The sequence below is a fragment of the Mobula hypostoma genome, chromosome 6 (genome assembly GCF_963921235.1).
Source record: "Mobula hypostoma chromosome 6, sMobHyp1.1, whole genome shotgun sequence".
In the NCBI taxonomy this organism is placed as follows: domain Eukaryota; kingdom Metazoa; phylum Chordata; class Chondrichthyes; order Myliobatiformes; family Myliobatidae; genus Mobula; species Mobula hypostoma.
In genome coordinates, this window is record NC_086102.1 from 175,468,619 (window position 1) to 175,485,138 (window position 16,520).

The following is a 16,520-nucleotide window of genomic DNA, read 5'->3' on the forward strand; positions in this document are numbered from 1 at the left end:
GTGGACTTCACGAAGGGGAAGTCAAGAGAACATACACCAGTCCTCATTGAGGGATCAGAAGTGGAAAGAGTGAGCAGTTTCAAGTTCCTGGCTGTCAGCATCTCTGAGGATATATCCTGGGCCCAACATATTGATGCAGTTACAAAGAAGGCACTGTAGTAGCTATATTTAAGGAGTTTGAGGAGAATTGGTATGTCACCAAAGGCACTTGCAAATTTTTATAGATTAATCATGGGGAGAGCATTCTAACTGGTTGCATCACAGTCTGGTATGGAAGGGCCAGTGCACAGGATCAGAAAAAGCTGCAGAAAATTGTAAACTCAGGCAGCAATATAATGGACAAGACTCCCCAGCATCCCTGACACCTTCAAATGGCGATGCTTCAAAAAGGCAGCATCGATCGTTAAGAATCTCCATTACCCAAGATATACCCTCTTCTTATTGCTACCATCAAGGAGGAAGTACAGGAGCACGAAGACACACACTCAAATGTTTCAATAACATCTTCTTCCCCTACGCCATAAAATTTCTGAATGGGCAATGAACCCATGAACACTTCCTCTATGTCTTATTTTCATCTCTTTCTGCACTACTTATTTAATTTTTATATATATGTATCGTAATGTATAGGTTTTTATTATGTATTGCAATGTACTACTGCTGCAAAGCAGCAAATTTCATGACGTGCCAGCGGTATTAACCTGATTTTGATTCTTGGAGCCTCAAACTGGACACTAAATTTGAAGTCTGCTGGATAAGACTATTGGAGCTCTTTGGGATAGATGGCTCTGCCTTCTTTATAACTTGATTACTGCACTAAGTTGGATATGTTGAGTGTAGAAGGTTCCTTTTAGTTTCATTCCTCAGCTAGTGCACAATGTGTTGTAACTGTTTCCTTGTATAGTACTATATATTTTATATATTATGTTTTATTTATTGACACCTTTTATATACTTTTCTGTTACCTGAAACATCTGACAGCAGGCAGCTTTTCTGTGTTTTATTCATTGAAGGCTGAAGGCTGCCCTTTTCTAACCCAACATATAAAACTCTGAGGATGAAATTCTAAAATCAAGGCAATTCACGCAATCCCAAGATGTTTTTTTTTGTATATTATGTATTCATGATGTGTTTCTATCAAATGGGAGTCATTGAACTTCTGTGCTGAGCACCCATTGTATACCCAACACTTAGCTCCTGATGGAAAGAAAAATGCAACAGTGATTGTGCACATTGATAACTTTGTTTCTGTGGATTCCAGACATGTTTCATAAGTTAATATTAGCTTTCCAAAAATTTCCAATAATGGATTCTATAATATTTATCAGATTGAATTATTCCGAATCCAGAGGGCAAAAATGAAAAAATAAAGAGAATGGAGGAGGAAACAAAAAAGGTGAACCAATATCACAGATGTACAACAGAGAAACCAAGTTACCTGAAATTGTAGAAATCAGTATTAGGAATTGTCTGGATGTGGAAGATTTGCTTGACCTCACCTGTCAGTCATGTCTTCCAGCATTGCATTTTTGCAACACCCTTTCTATGTTCTCACTCTCTGTTTCCATTCACTCATTAATCAGATAACCTTTTTTTTATAGTTTGTCTCCATGCTCACCAGATTTCCTTCTATCAGAGACACCCCACCCTCCTTGCAGTTTCACAAGCTTCTTTTGTCTGATTAAGGTTCTTTAACCTGAAACATTAACTCTGCTTATCTTCCCACAGACACGACCCGACCCGCTGATTATGTTTTCACTTTAGATTTCCAGCATCTTTAGTGTTTGATTTTCACTTTGTCCATCTCAGGATTGTGTACTCGAAGCATTATCCATTTTAATACATTACATAGACGTCTACCACTAATTCTGCAAAAATAGAAATCTTTTCTTATTGTCATACTTTGAGTGCTGAAGTAAAAGTAGAAAATAGTCAGTCAGCAGATAGAATTTACTTCCATTAGAACTGTTAAAGGTCTGTGTTGCATGTTTAGAATATGTATAGGGACAAGGAAAGATTTAATAATGAGTAAACAAGAAAACGTATACCTATAGTCTTCTTTTCCTCCATTGATTGAGATGTTAGCTTCTCTGTGATGTTACTATATATATTTGCACTTTCCCCATATCCCTTGAGAACAAAGAAAGTGATGGGGTAGAAGGGAGTAATGGGTCAAGTGACAGGGATTACCTTGGAAAGCAAAATAGGGAAAAAAGTTGCAAAGAGAAATTACAAGAAATGAATGTTATTTTGACCTCTTATATATTTCTTGGTGAACCTTTTTTTTGCAGATGTTGAATAACAACTTTAATTGAAATCCAGGAGCTTCATTCATGTAAATATAGAAATCTAAATATCCCAGAATATAAATGAACTTTTAACATTCAAAAAGGTCCTCAGTTTAGAATTCAATAATACAGGTATATGTGTAGTTCCTATGGTACATTAAAACTGTAATATGCCTTTTGAATGAATTTCTTTCTTTTTTTTCCCCTCCACCCCAACCTCTCCCAGCAGCTCAACCGAAAAATCCTTCCATTGGAGGCCAACAGGTATTGGCAAAATGTGATTTGTATTTGTAATTTTGTTTTTGCTTGTAGCTTAGAAATGCAGTTGATAATTTGCAAAAATAAATTTTCATTGTTGGACCTGTGTGTTGCATGCATTCATTTTAACCTGGCTTCAGCTGTTTGCAGAATTTAATATATCTCTACAGGTGATTATGGGCAATGGGGCAAAGGAAGTTTATCACTTTTTGAACTCAAAATGGGAACAAGGAAACATCAAAGGTTTTGGTGCCAATTTATATTCAGTCTTTAAATATGCTGTAGTTACACATATTTTGGATTTAATCTGTGATTCTTAAAACACTGGTTGCCTATCCAAGTCAAAATATTTTACACTTAATTTGCAGAATAGTAATGCTTCCCATTGCTTATCAACTTTGGAAGATTCAATAACGCAGAAGCAATCCTCTTAACAGATTACCTCTCAAGTGAAGAGTCAAACGATTTGCAATGATTATGCAACCTCAGTCTAATTTTTCAATAAGACAGGAGCAGAATTAGCCATTCAGCCCACTAAGTCTGCTCTGCCATTCATTTATTTTCGCTGTTATTCTCCTGTCTTCTCCCCATAACCTTTGACGCATTTATACTTTTTCGTGCCTTGTGACACATTGGGTGACTTTTTTTTGTTGTTTCTGTAAGCATTTGATTGTTTTTTATGAGGCCTAGTTGCTAGCTCAAAGCTCAACCCAGCACAGATGGAAAGCGTGCAAGGAGCTGGCCAGATTCAAACCCAGGGCCATGTGCCTTGAAGTCTGGTGCTGATGCCACTACACCACCAGCTGTCTATTGACGCACTTACTAATCAAGAGCATGTCAACCTCCACTTTAGATATACCCAGTGATTTGGCCTCCATGGTCAACTGTGGCAATGAAGTCCACAGATTCACAGTTCTTTGGGTAAAGTAATTGCTCCTCATCTTGAAGTATCCTCTCCATGTCCGCTCTCTCAGTATGTTTTATTGAGACAGCACTCATTCTTCAAAATTCCATCATGGACAGACTCAAAGCCATAAAACACACTCCATTTGTTAATCCTTCATTTGTGGGATCATTCTTCTAACTCTCCTCTGGACCCTCTCCAATGCCAGCACATCATTTCTTAGATATGAGGCCCAAAACTGTTCACAATACTCCCAAGTGTGTTCTGACCATTACACCCTTGTTTTATATTCTAGTCATTCGGAAGTTAATGTTAAGGTTGGATTGCCTTCTTTGCTATCAAGTCAATCTGCAAATTAACATTTAGGAATCCAACACTAGAGCTCCCAAGTGCCCTTGCACATCGGATTTCTGAATTCACTCCCCGTTTAGAAAATAGTCTATGCCATTGTTCCTTCTACCAAAATGCATGACGATACGCTTCTCTACACTTCTTTGCCCATTCTCCAAATCTGTCCAAGTCCTTTTGTAGACCCGTGCTTCTTCAACACTACCACCTCTCCATCTATCTTGGTATCATCTGCAAATCTGAAGACAAAGCCATCAATCCCATCCTCCAGATCATGAGAATATGACATGAAAAGTAGTAGACCCAAGAGTAATAACTGACATTGTTATATATCAGACATTAAATGGTGCGTAGTTCAAAATGTCCAGCTGCAATGGAGGACGTTAAGCTGGATAGGGTGCAGGAAAGCTTTACTAGGATTTTACCAGAACTGGAGAGCTTGAGTTTTAAGAAGAGCCTGAATAGGCTGGGATTTGTTTCCCTGGGCATAGGATTTTGAGAGGAGTAAATAATGGATGGTCAGTCTTTTTTTCAAGGTATGAGAGTCTAAAAATCAGAGTGCATAGATGTAGGGTGAGGGGGGATTTTTTTTAAAGTATCAAAGGAGCAACATTTTTACATAGTGCTTGGGTGTAAGGAAGTGCTGCGAGGAGAAGCTACAGAGCTGGGAACAATTATAATGTTTAAGAGACACTTGGATAAATCCAAGGTTAGAAAAGACCTTGAGGGATATGAGTCAAAATGGGAATAGATCAGATCGCCATTGTGGTCAGCATGGACAAACCGTGTAACTCTATAACTCTTAATATTTTTCGCTGGAGAAAGGGGAGGAGGTAGAGGAGGGAATGGTTATAACTTTGAAACAGTGCACTATTCTCCTTAACTCATTGAGGCAAATGTAATAAACAACTTGGATTTAAGACAGGATTGATAGTGACCTGTAGTAAAATAGATTAACTAAAGGCAGGATGGCATGGATTTTTTAAGACTTAGCAAATTGTGGTTAACCAACTACAATTTTATGATGAGCTAACAGATGCTAAGAGCAATGCAGCTGATGTAGACCTTCAAAATGCTGATGACAAAGTGCAATATTACAAACCTATCAGAAGAGTTGAAGCATATTACATAAGGCACATTGGTAGCATGACAATGAACTATAAACAGAAAATGCTGAAGGCACTCGTCAAGTCAAGACAACAGCGATGGAAAGGACAGCTGTTTATGTCTCACACCTAAAACTATTTCATTTTCCACCGATGTTACTAACCTGATCATTCCTAGAGCGTGCATTTTCTAGCAACACACATAAAAGTTGCCGGTGAATGCAGCAGGCCAGGCAGCATCTCTAGGAAGAGGTACAGTCGACGTTTCGGGCTGAGACCCAAAACGTCGACTGTAACTCTTCCTAGAGATGCTGCCTGGCCTGCTGCGTTCACCAGCAACTTTTATGTGTGTTGCTTGAATTTCCAGCATCTGCAGATTTCCTCATACTTGCATTTTTTAGTTCAGATTTCCACTATTTTTAGTTTGTTTTATTAACAGCATCTTGAAAGTGCAGTAGGATAAGCTGCAGATGGAAGAGAGTCATGAAGAATGGTGTTTTTTCAGACTAGGTAAAAGTGAATAATGGTGTTTTCCAGGGATCAGTACTAGAGTCAGTGCTTCTTCTGTGATCTACACTTGGGTGGATGTGGGATGAGAGGAAAGAGCCACAACTTGTAAATTTGCCCATGTGAAAAATTTGCATTATTTTGACGTGGGAATGTGATATTCGTAACATGAAATAAACAATCTGAAGTAATGGACAGTTGCATAGCGAATGAAGTTAATGTAGAAAAGCATGATGTAATTTAAAATGAGGAAAGGCAATGTAGGTTGAAGAATACTGTTCTAAAAAGATTATAGGAGAAGAAGGACCTGAGTGTTGATGTGCACAAATCACTGAAAGTGATGAGAGGTTTGGAGAGAGTGGAAGGTTTGTTTGCTTTGGTGGAGTTGTTGAGGATTGGAGGTCATAGGGACAAAAGGGGAAGCAAATAAAATAATGTTTTTATGCATTCTATGATTGGAATTTGGACTGGCATGCTTGCAGATGTGGTGGAGGCAGATTCCATTGTGTCTTTTAAGAGGAAACAGGGTAAGTGTATGCTGAAGAAAAGTTGCCAAAGGTATAAAGAAAGTGGGTGGCGGTGTAGAGGTAAGTCTCCATCAAAGGAGATGTAAGTTGCTCTTCCTTCCACTAGCCTGCAGGTCACCCTTGGGCAAGGTGTAGCACCAGCTTAGCCTCCTGATCAGGGTCTGTGAAGCCATCTGAGCAGATGGTGGATGGTCGTATGAGCAGCTGGCACATACCAGCAAGTCCTGGTTATGTGACCACTGACGCCAGGAAGACAGTCTCTGAAGAGTGTTGATAATGACTGGGGTCACCCATCTTGTAAAGACAATGGCCAGAAGAAGACAATAGCAAACTACTTCTGTCGAAAAATTTGCCAAGAACAAACATGGTCAATATGCTGATCACACACATCATTCAGCATAGCTCTGTGTAAAAATCCTCTATCTGACATCCCCCCTCCTATAATTTCCTACCATCACCTTAAAATTATGTACTGCTGTATTAGCCATTTCTACCCTGGGAAAACGACTCTGGCTGTCCACTAGATCTATGCCTCATCACCTTGCACGCTTCAAACAAGTCACTTCTCATCCTGCTTCACTCAAACTATCCTCATAAGATATGCTCTCTAATTCAGGATCCTGGTAAATCTTCTCTGCACCTTCTCTAAAGCTTCCACATCCTTAAAAGGAGGTAACTAGAACTCTGCGTGTAGTCTAACCAGGTTTTTATAGAACTGCAGCATTACCTTATGGCTCTTGAACTCAGTCACCCGAAGTACACTGAGCTGTAGCTCCTTAAAGACTGTGTTAAAGAACTGGAGCTGCAGCTGAATGACCTTTTGCTCATACAACCAAATCAGGAGGTGATAGATAGGAGCTACAGGGAGGTTATCGCCCCTAAGTACCAGGGTGACTGTCAGGAGAGGGAAAGGGTATAAGTCAGCCAATGCAGAGTACTGTTGTGGCCATTCCCCTCAACAACAAGTATGCTGCTTTGGATACTGTTGGAGGAATGACCTACCAGGGGTAGCTGCAGCGACCAGGTCGCTGGTGCAGAGTCTGACTCTGTGGCTCAGAAGGGAGGGGAGGGAAGAGTGCAGTAGTGATAGGGGATTCCATAGTCAGAGGAGTGGAAAGCAGATCCTGTAGACCTGAAAGAGATTCCCTGGATGATGTGTTTCCTCGCAGGTACCAGAGTCAGGGATATCTCGTATCAGATCCATGGCATTCTGAAGGGGGAGGGTGAACAGCCACAAGTTATGGTACATATTAGTACCAATGACATATAGTGTGCAAATGTCTTAGGGATATATATATTAATACACACACACACACACACACCCTAAGATTTTGATAAGGGTCTCTATTGTGGACTGAGTGGAAAGGGGGCAAAGAGAGAGAAATCATAGTTGGGGATAAAGGGAGGGGAGAGGAGAGGGAGAGAGAGCACAGAGAGATATTCTATAATGATCAATAAGTCAATTGTTTGTAATGAAATGACCTTGCTGTGTGTCTCAGGTCTGGGTATGTCTGCAACAGCACCAACTGCAGACACACCCAGCTGTGAGATACCATGCAAGTTCATTAAATTCTTAATGGCTAGAATCCCATCAGATTTAAAAATTCGCTCTCTGCTTCACGTTGACAAATGCAGTATAGTGCAAATGTCTTTCATACCCTAGCTATATATATGCCTATGATTTTTGCACAGTACTGTAGATAGGAAAAGAGAGGAGGTACGAAACAGAGAATATAAGGAGTTAGTCAGAAAGCTGAAAAGCAGGACCTCCAGAGAAGTAGTAATCTCTGGACTGCTGCCTATGCTATGTGATAGTGAGGGTAAAAATGGGATAATTTAACTGATGAATGCATGCTGAAGATTTGGGGGAAAATCCTAAAGGGTGATGAATACAGGATTGAAGGAGCTATATTTGAATGCATACAGTTTATGGAATAAGGTAGATGATCTTGTAGCACAGTTAGAGACGGGCAGGTGTGACATGGCCATCTCTTGAGGCGTCGCTGCAAGAAGACCATAGTTGGGAGCTTAACATCCAAGGATGCACATTGGAAAGGACAGGCAGGTAAGCAGAAGTAACGGGGTGACTCTTTGTAAGAGTGACATAGGATCGGAATATGTGGAATCCTTGTGGGTAGAGTAAAGAAACTACATAGATAGAAAGAGTTTGATGGGAGTTATATACAGGCGGCTGAACAGTAGCCAGGACATGGGCTACAGATTACAACGGGAGATAGAAAAAGCATGTAAAAAGGGTAATGTTGTAATAATCATGTGAGATTTCAATATGCAAGTAGGTTGTGAAATTCCCAAGAGAGGGAATTTGTAAAATGCCTACCAGGTGCCTTTCCACTGCAGCTTGTGGTTGACCCCACTAGGGGAATGGCAATTCTGGATTGGGTGTTATGTAGTGACCCAGATTTGAATAGGGAGCTTAAGGTAAAGGAACCGTAAGAAGACAGTGATCATAATATGATAGAATTCACGCTACAGTTAAAGAAGGAGAAGCTGAAACTGCATATATCAATATTACAATGGAGTAAAGGGAATTACAGCGGCATGAGGAAGGAGATGGCTAAATAAATGGTGGACAGACTTAATAAGTTTTTTTTTGTCTTCATTGTGGAAGACACTATCAGAATGCAAGCAATGCCAGAGTGTCAGCAGCAGCAGTGAGTGTCATTGCTATTACTAATGAGAAGATACTTGGGAAGCTGAAAAGTCTGAAGGTAGATAAGTCACCTGTACCAAATGGAGTACACCACAGGGTTCTGAAAGTGGTAGCTGAAGAGATTGTGGAGACATGAGTAATGTTCTTTCAAAAATCACTGGATTCTGGAATGGTTTGGGGGGACTGGAAAATTCCAAATGTCATTCCACTTCCTAACAGGGGAGTGAGACAGAAAAAAGGAAATTATAGGCCAGTTAACCTGACTTCAGTAGTTTCAAAGATATTGGACTCTATTATTAAGGATGAGGTTTCAGGGTTCTTGGAGGCACATGATAAAATAGGCCAAAATCAGCATGGTTTTCTCAATGGGAAATCTTGCCTGACAAATCTGTTCGAATTCCTTGAGGAAATAACAGGCAGAATAGACAAAGGAAAGTCAGTGGGTATGATTTATTTGGATTTTCAGAAGGCCTTTGACAAAGTGCCACACATGAGGCTGCTGAACAAGATAGGAGCCCATGGTATTAAGGGAACTAGCATGGATATAAGATTGATGACTGGCAGGAGGCAAAGTGTGGGAATAAAGCGGGCTTTTTCTGGTTGGCTGCCAGTGACTAGTGGTGTGTTGTAGTGGTTGATGTTGGAACCACTTCTTTTCATGTTATATGTCATGAAGGAATGGATATATTTGTGGCCAACTTTGCAGATGATACAAAGATGGGTAGGGGGGGCAGGTGGTGTTGAGGAAGAAGTGTGTCTGCAGAAGGACGTAGGCAGTTCGGGGGAATGGGCAAAGACGTGGCAGATGGAATATAGTGGCATAGCTCAAATACCATCTGTAAATTTGCTGATGACACAACCATTGTTGGTAGAATCTCAGGGGTGATGAAAGGGTGTACAGCAGTGAAATATGTCAACTAGTGGAATGGTGCTGCAGCAACAACCTGGCACTCAATGTCAGTAAGACGAAAGAACTGATTGTGGACTTCAGGAAGGGTTAGACAAAGGAACACATACCAATCCTCATAGAGGGATCAGAAGTGGAGAGAGAGCAGTTTCAAGTTCCTTGGTGTCAAGATCTCTGAGGATCTAACCGGTCCTAACATATCGATGTAGTTATAAAGAAGGCAAGGCAGCGGCTATACATCATTAGGAGTTTGAAGAGATTTGGCATGTCAACAAATACACACAAAAACTTCTATAGATCTACCGTGGAGAGCATTCTGACAGGCTGCATCACTGTCTGGTATGGAGGGGCTACTGCACAGGACCGAAAGACACTGCAGAGGGTTGTAAATCTAGTCGGCTCCATCTTGGGTACTAGCCTGTAAAGTATCCAGGATATCTGCAGGGTCTGGTGTCTCAGAAAGGCAGCGTCCATTGTTAAGAATGTCCAGCACCCAGGGCATGCCCTTTTCTCACTGTTACCATCAGGTAGGAGATACAGAAGCCTGAAGGCACACACTCAGCGATTCAGGAACACCTCTCCTCCTCTGCCATCCAATTCCTAAATGGACATTGAACCCTTGGACACTACCTCACTTATTTTAATATACAACATTTCTGTTTTTTTGCACATTTTTAAAATTTATTCAATATACGTATACTGTAATTGGTTTACTTATTTATTATTAAATTTTATTATTTTTTTCTCTTCTATATTATGTATTGCTTTGAACTGCTGTTGCTAAGTTAACAAATTTCACGTCACATGCCAGTGATTATAAACCTGATTCTGCTTCTGATAGTGTAGGGAAGTGTGTTGTCATGTACTTTGGCAGAGGGAATAAAGCTGTGCATTATTTTCTAAATGGGGAGACAATTCAAAACTCAGCAGTGCAAACGGACTTGGGGGTCCTCATGCAAGGTTCCCTAAAGGTTATTTGCAGGTTGAGTCGGAGGTAAGGAAGGCAAATACAATGTTAGCATTCATTTCAAGAGGACTAAAATACAAAAGAAGAGGACTAAAATACAAAAGCAAGGATGTAATTAATGCTGAAGCTTTATAAGGCATTGGTCAGAGTGCACTTGGACAATTGTGTTTTGTGAACAACCTCCACAGTTTCCTTATTCAATTTTCCAAAATACATCTGTTCCCAATTTACACTCACAAGTTCTTTCCCAATAGTATCTTAATTCGCTAATACCACCTGCTTCTATCCCTGTCCAAGGCTATACTAAATTTTAAGGAGTTTTGGTCACACAAAATCCTCACACACTGAGAGATCTGTAATCTCCATATCCTGTACTTCATTTCTAACCAGGTGTGTTACTGATTTTAATTCTTCTGAATGAGCCAAGGATTCCCATGAGTTAGTGGCAAATTGCATTTTTTCAAAGCAACTCGCATCAGCACTGGAAATCTTTGCCCCTTGTAGCTGAGAGTAGGTCTTTGATGCTGGAAATATTGGTCTAGGAGAAAACCTGCATGATCTGTTCCACAGCAGTAATTGTTCTCTGCTTCTGAAAGAACATTGATGTTAGTTCACTTATCCTTCCAGTGAATTTAGTGAATTTCGGACAGGTACTGTGAGTGATATTAGGATGTCTTACCACGTTTTGTCCCAAATTTGTGATCTTAATCCTCAAATAACCTGGTGCATCAAAGATGATGACGAACTTCATCTTTGATATATCTCTTCACTGAAAGATAATCCCTGAGTTTGGGAGGAATGCACATCTTGCAGGATCTTGCTGAGAACCTTTAATGTCTAAGGGTGGTGGCAGCTGCTTGGATTGCAGACATTGAATGCAAAGTCATCCTATTTTCTTTTCAACTGAATGATGAGTTGGAGCTTGCTTCTGGGAATATATAAATGTAAGCATTTATCCACATTCTGCAGCTTGATTCCTGAGGCCTGGGTGATCTTGGTTCTGGAACCTAGTAGCAGTAAAATTGATCAACTATTGACAAGCATGTTTCAAGTCCCCAGTACTGGTATCCCTGACTAAAAGCACTCCATCTCAATCTCTTCTTTTCAAAATGGTCTGTTATAAGTACATCTGACCAGTTCATCTCTTAAGTGCCTTGATTAAAATTTGTCAACACATCTGGAAAGTGTCTAAGGATATTTTCATATAATAAAATAATTATAGTGGTAGTTTGATGCAAGGCATGTGTGAAAACAGCTAAGAATCAATTACTATCTACAAATATATAAATTCTCAATTATTGCCAGCTTTTTTGTTTAAAAATTCTTGAACATTGTTGCACCACATCTAAGAAACAGAAGTCATGTTATATCTTCAAATTAGCTTGAATTTTATTTGAAAATTGATAATACTGGAAGTTAATTGAAATTTTATTGCCCTTTCAGAGAAGTTAAAGTTCTACCATTTTGTGGTTTACAATTCAGAGTATACTTTTACTTTATACTTTATTGTCACCAAACAATTGATACTAGAGCGTACAATCATCAAAGCGATATTTGATTCTGTGCTTTGCGCTCCCTGGAGTACAAATCGATAGTAAATATTAAAAATTTAAATTATAAATCATAAATAGAAAATGGAAAGTAAGGTAGTGCAAAGAAACCAAGAGGCAGGTCCGGATATTTGGAGGGTACGGCCCAGATCCGGGTCAGGATCCGTTCAGCAGTCTTATCACAGTTGGAAAGAAGCTGTTCCCAAATCTGGCCGTGTGAGTCTTCAAGCTCCTGAGCATTCTCCCGGAGGGAAGAGGGACGAAAAGTGTGTTGGCTGGGTGGGTCGTGTCTTTGATTATCCTGGCAGCACTGCTCCAACAGTGTGCGGTGTAAAGTAAGTCCAAGGGCGGAAGATTGGTTTGTGTGATGTGCTGGGCTGTGCTCACGATCTTCTGCAGCTTCTTCCGGTCTTGGACAGGACAACTTCCATACCAGGTTGTGATGCACCCTAAAAGAATGCTTTCTACAGTGCATCTATAAAAATTAGTGAGGGTTTTAGGGGACAGACCAAACAGTATTTGCTTAGAAAGAAGTATTTGTTTTAAGAAAATGGGAGGAAGTAAATGTATGTATTTGTTCTTGATAACTAAACCATGTCAGGCATTTCTGTGCATTTAGTGGTTTCCTGGACTAAGGCATCTTGAAAATTCTTGGTGAACGTTATTGCACAGAAATACTCAGGAAGGTTTAACGTTTAAATTGTTATGATTGATACAAGGAAATCAAATACATTATTTAGCCCAACATTTAACAGTGTGACTAATGTAAGATATTCAATTTAAATTCTAAAGGTAGTTCTTCAGTAACCCAATTCATATTTGCATAATCATTAATCAGATCGGGTATTTTAGTTTGTACCACAATATACACAAATTTTGAAACTACTTTAAAGCATGTATTCAGAATTCCTTCTGTAATAATGAAATGATTTCAAAATGGTCAATATATTGATCATGGTGGCAATATTTTCTAATTCTGCAAAAGTTAAGGCAGAGAATCTAAAAATGGGAGCAAAATATGAACGGAGTCATAGAGTTATACAACAGAGAAATAAGGCTGTTTGGTCCAACTCATCTGTAATAAAATAGAGGAGAGGGGAGATTAAGTCCATAAGATATAGGAGGAGAATTAGGCCATTTAACCCATGGAGTCTACTCTGTCATTTCATCATGGATAATCCATTTCCCTCTTAGCCTCAATCTCCTGCTTTCTCCCCATATCCCTTCATGCCCTGACTAATCAATAATCTATCAACTTCTGCCTTAAATATACCCAATGGCTTGGCTTTCACAGCTGCCTATGGCAACAGATTCCACAGATATGCCACTCTCTGGCTAAAGAAACTCCTCCTCATCTCCATTCTAACTGGATATCCCTCTACTCTGAGGCTGTGTCCTCTGCTCCTAGACTCCCCCACCATAGTAAACATACTCTCCACATCCATTCTATCAAGGCCTTTCAACATATGAGATGAGATCCCCCCTCATTCTTCTGAATTCCAGTGAGTATAGGCCTAGAGCCATCAAATGCTCCTCATATGGTAAGCCTTTCAATCCCAAAATCATTTTTGTGAACCTCCTTTGAACCCTCTCCAATATCAGCACATCCTTCCTTAGATAAGGAGCCCAAAACTGCTCACAATACTCCAAATGAAGCTTCACCAGCCCTTATAAAGCCTCAACATTACAGCCTTGCTTTTATCTTCTAGACCTCTTGATATGAATGCTAACATTTTAATTGGCTTCCTCACCATTCACTCAACCTGCAAATTAGCCTTTAGGGAATCCTGCATGAAGACTCCCAAGTCCCTTTGTGCTTCACATTTTTGAATTTTCAGTTCTCTGTCTATTTAGAAAATAGTCAACCCTTTCATTTCTTATACTAAAGTACATGACCATACACTTCCTGACACTGTATTCCATCTGTCTCTTTGTCCATTCTCCTAATCTGTCTAAGTCCTTCTTCAGCCTTTCTGCTTCCTGCCCCATGTAGTTATTTATGAACTCATAAATAGGATGTGAGCTAAACTGGAGTGCAATGAAATAAGTCAGCAAAAGATGAAAATTAACTGAAGTGATTTGCGATTTCTAATTGAAAGGAGTTCATCAAGCCACGTTTCATGAATATTGATATACTTTATGAAACTGAGGGCAGAGAGGGAGAGAGAATGGAGCAGGGAATTAATAGTCATTAAGCAATCATCCATTTTATTTGGCCTCCCTGCTTTGGAGGAGGTTACACAATGAGCAACAAAAATACAAGAAAATCTGTGGATGCTGGAAATCCAAGCAACACATACAAAATGCTGTAGGAACTCAGCAGGCCAGGCAGCATCTCTGGAAAAGAGTAAACAGTCAGCGTTTCGAGCCGAGACCCTTCATCAGGACGGGAAATAAGAGATGAGAGGTCAGAGTAAGAAAGTGGGGTGAAGGGAGGAAGAAGTACAAGGTAGTAGGTGATAGGTGAAACCAGGAGAGGTTTGATAACCAATCAATTTCCCTTCTCACCTTTCACCTACCACTTTGCACTTCTTCCTCCCCTCCCCCTACCTTCTTGCTCTGACTTCTCATCTTTTTTTTTACCAATACTGATGAAGGGTCTTGGTCTGAAACGTTCATCATTCACTGTTTTCCATAGTTGTTGCCTGACCTGCTGACTTCCTCCAGCATTTTGTGTGAGCAACAAAAATAGCCTATCAAATTAAACAAAATATATAGTTGCTATTTCCACTGGAAGCAATGTTTGTAGCTCTGAAAAGTGGGACTGCAGAAGGAGCAGAAGTTGAATCATCTGCACTGTTATTCATAAGCTCTTTGTAGAGAACTTTTGAGAGTTCTCAGAGAGTGGTGTTATTCCCCTTCCTCCACAATATGAGCAAATGAACGTTTATATTAGAAGCTTGAGCAGGAATAGGCCGCTTTGCCTACTAGTTATACTGTGCAATTCAGTAAGATCACAGCATTCTACCCAGTATCCTTTCACCCCATACTTTTCACTATTCTATCCAGCTATGGTGGTGGGTGTGGATATGTCTGTACCAAAGGAGGTGCAAGGTACTTCTTCCCTCTGCTAACCCGCAGGTCACTCTTCGGCAAGGTGTAGTACCTGCTTAGCCTCCCCGATCAGGGTCACGTGAAGTCATGGGAGCAAGGGGTGGATGGTCATATGTACAACTGGTGCATATCACAAGTCCTGGTTGTATGACCACTGGCTTCAGGCAGACAATCTCTGAAGAGTATTAATAATGGCTGAAATCAACCACCTTGTAAATACACTACCTAATAGAAGGCAATGGCAAGCCACTTTTGTAGAAAAATTTGCCAAGAACATTTGTGGTCAAGACCATGATCGCCTATGTCATACGACGTGGCACATAATGAATGAATCTATATCTTTGTCATAAAAATATTAAAAGGCTTTGCTTCCTCAACATTCTTAGGAAGTCTTGTGACCTTCTAGCTTAAAGGGGCAATTCTTATCTTTAGATGGTAACATGTATTTCTTAATTCTTCCACAAATAGAAGCATCCTCTCCATTTCCATTCTATCGAGATCACATAGGATTTTATGTTAAAATCAAGCCACTATGCAGACTTCTAAATTACTTTGGATTGCCCGTCCACATAAGACAGCCCACACATTCGAAGTGTCATCCAGTAAATCTGAACTGCATCCAACATATTAACATCTTTAAATAAGTGCAACAGATGTGCTCTCATTAAATTTACACATAACTGAAACATGACATCCTTACTTGTGTATTCAATTCCCCTAGCTGTGTATGATAATGTCGTGTTAGCTTTCCTAATTAAATTAAGAAAAATTTTTATTTTAATTATTGCCTACCGGCCTTTTGCAAATTATGTACCAGGACACTCAATTCCCTCTGCATTCAGAGCTCTGCAGTCTTCTCCTTTTTATGTTTATTTTTAATCTACTGTACCTAAATGGACAATTGCACATTTTACTTATTCACTATTTGGGGAAGAAGTAGAGAAAACAACTGAGAATCATTTTTGAAGGTGGAGGTTTGTGGAGTTCTTAAATGTCCCTAGAGTGACATTTGTGAAGTAATTTCAATCTGCAGTATATGTTTGAGCATAATATAAAGTAGATGGCCATCCAGCAAACTGTCCTTAAATCCTAAGTGAGTGGCACTCAAGCAGGTTCTCAACAACTAATTTCAGTGATAATGGCACTTTTTTGGAATGCAATTTGATGACTGCTGTGAAGGACAAAAAGCGTGCAACTTGAGTGCTCATAGAAAATTCTACAGTTGAGTTGCAGATGGGAATTTAAGCATGAAACCAAAATGAATCCACCATTATATATTTTCTTCTGTGGCCCCGGAATAAAAGACAAAGACATATAGAACACAGAAACAGCCCTTTCAGAGTAACTCATCCACATCAACAAAGTTCCATTTACTTGCATTTGGCTTCCATCCCGCTAAACCTTTCCTATTCATTTACCTGTTCAAATGTCAT

General features: G+C 39.8%; 1 protein-coding gene across 6 annotated transcripts in view; it reads left to right on the plus strand.

Moving 5' to 3' along the window:
• pkp4 (plakophilin 4) overlaps positions 1-16,520 on the plus strand; it is a 179,678-nt gene that overhangs the window by 70,049 nt on the left and 93,109 nt on the right. For 3 of the 6 annotated variants that reach the window (XM_063052287.1, XM_063052289.1, XM_063052291.1), the window contains one exon: positions 2,515-2,552. In XM_063052287.1, coding sequence (XP_062908357.1) covers positions 2,515-2,552 — 38 coding nt within the window. The remainder of the gene's footprint in view (positions 1-2,514; positions 2,553-16,520) is intronic. The other 3 variants (XM_063052288.1, XM_063052290.1, XM_063052292.1) reach the window with 1 other exon arrangement.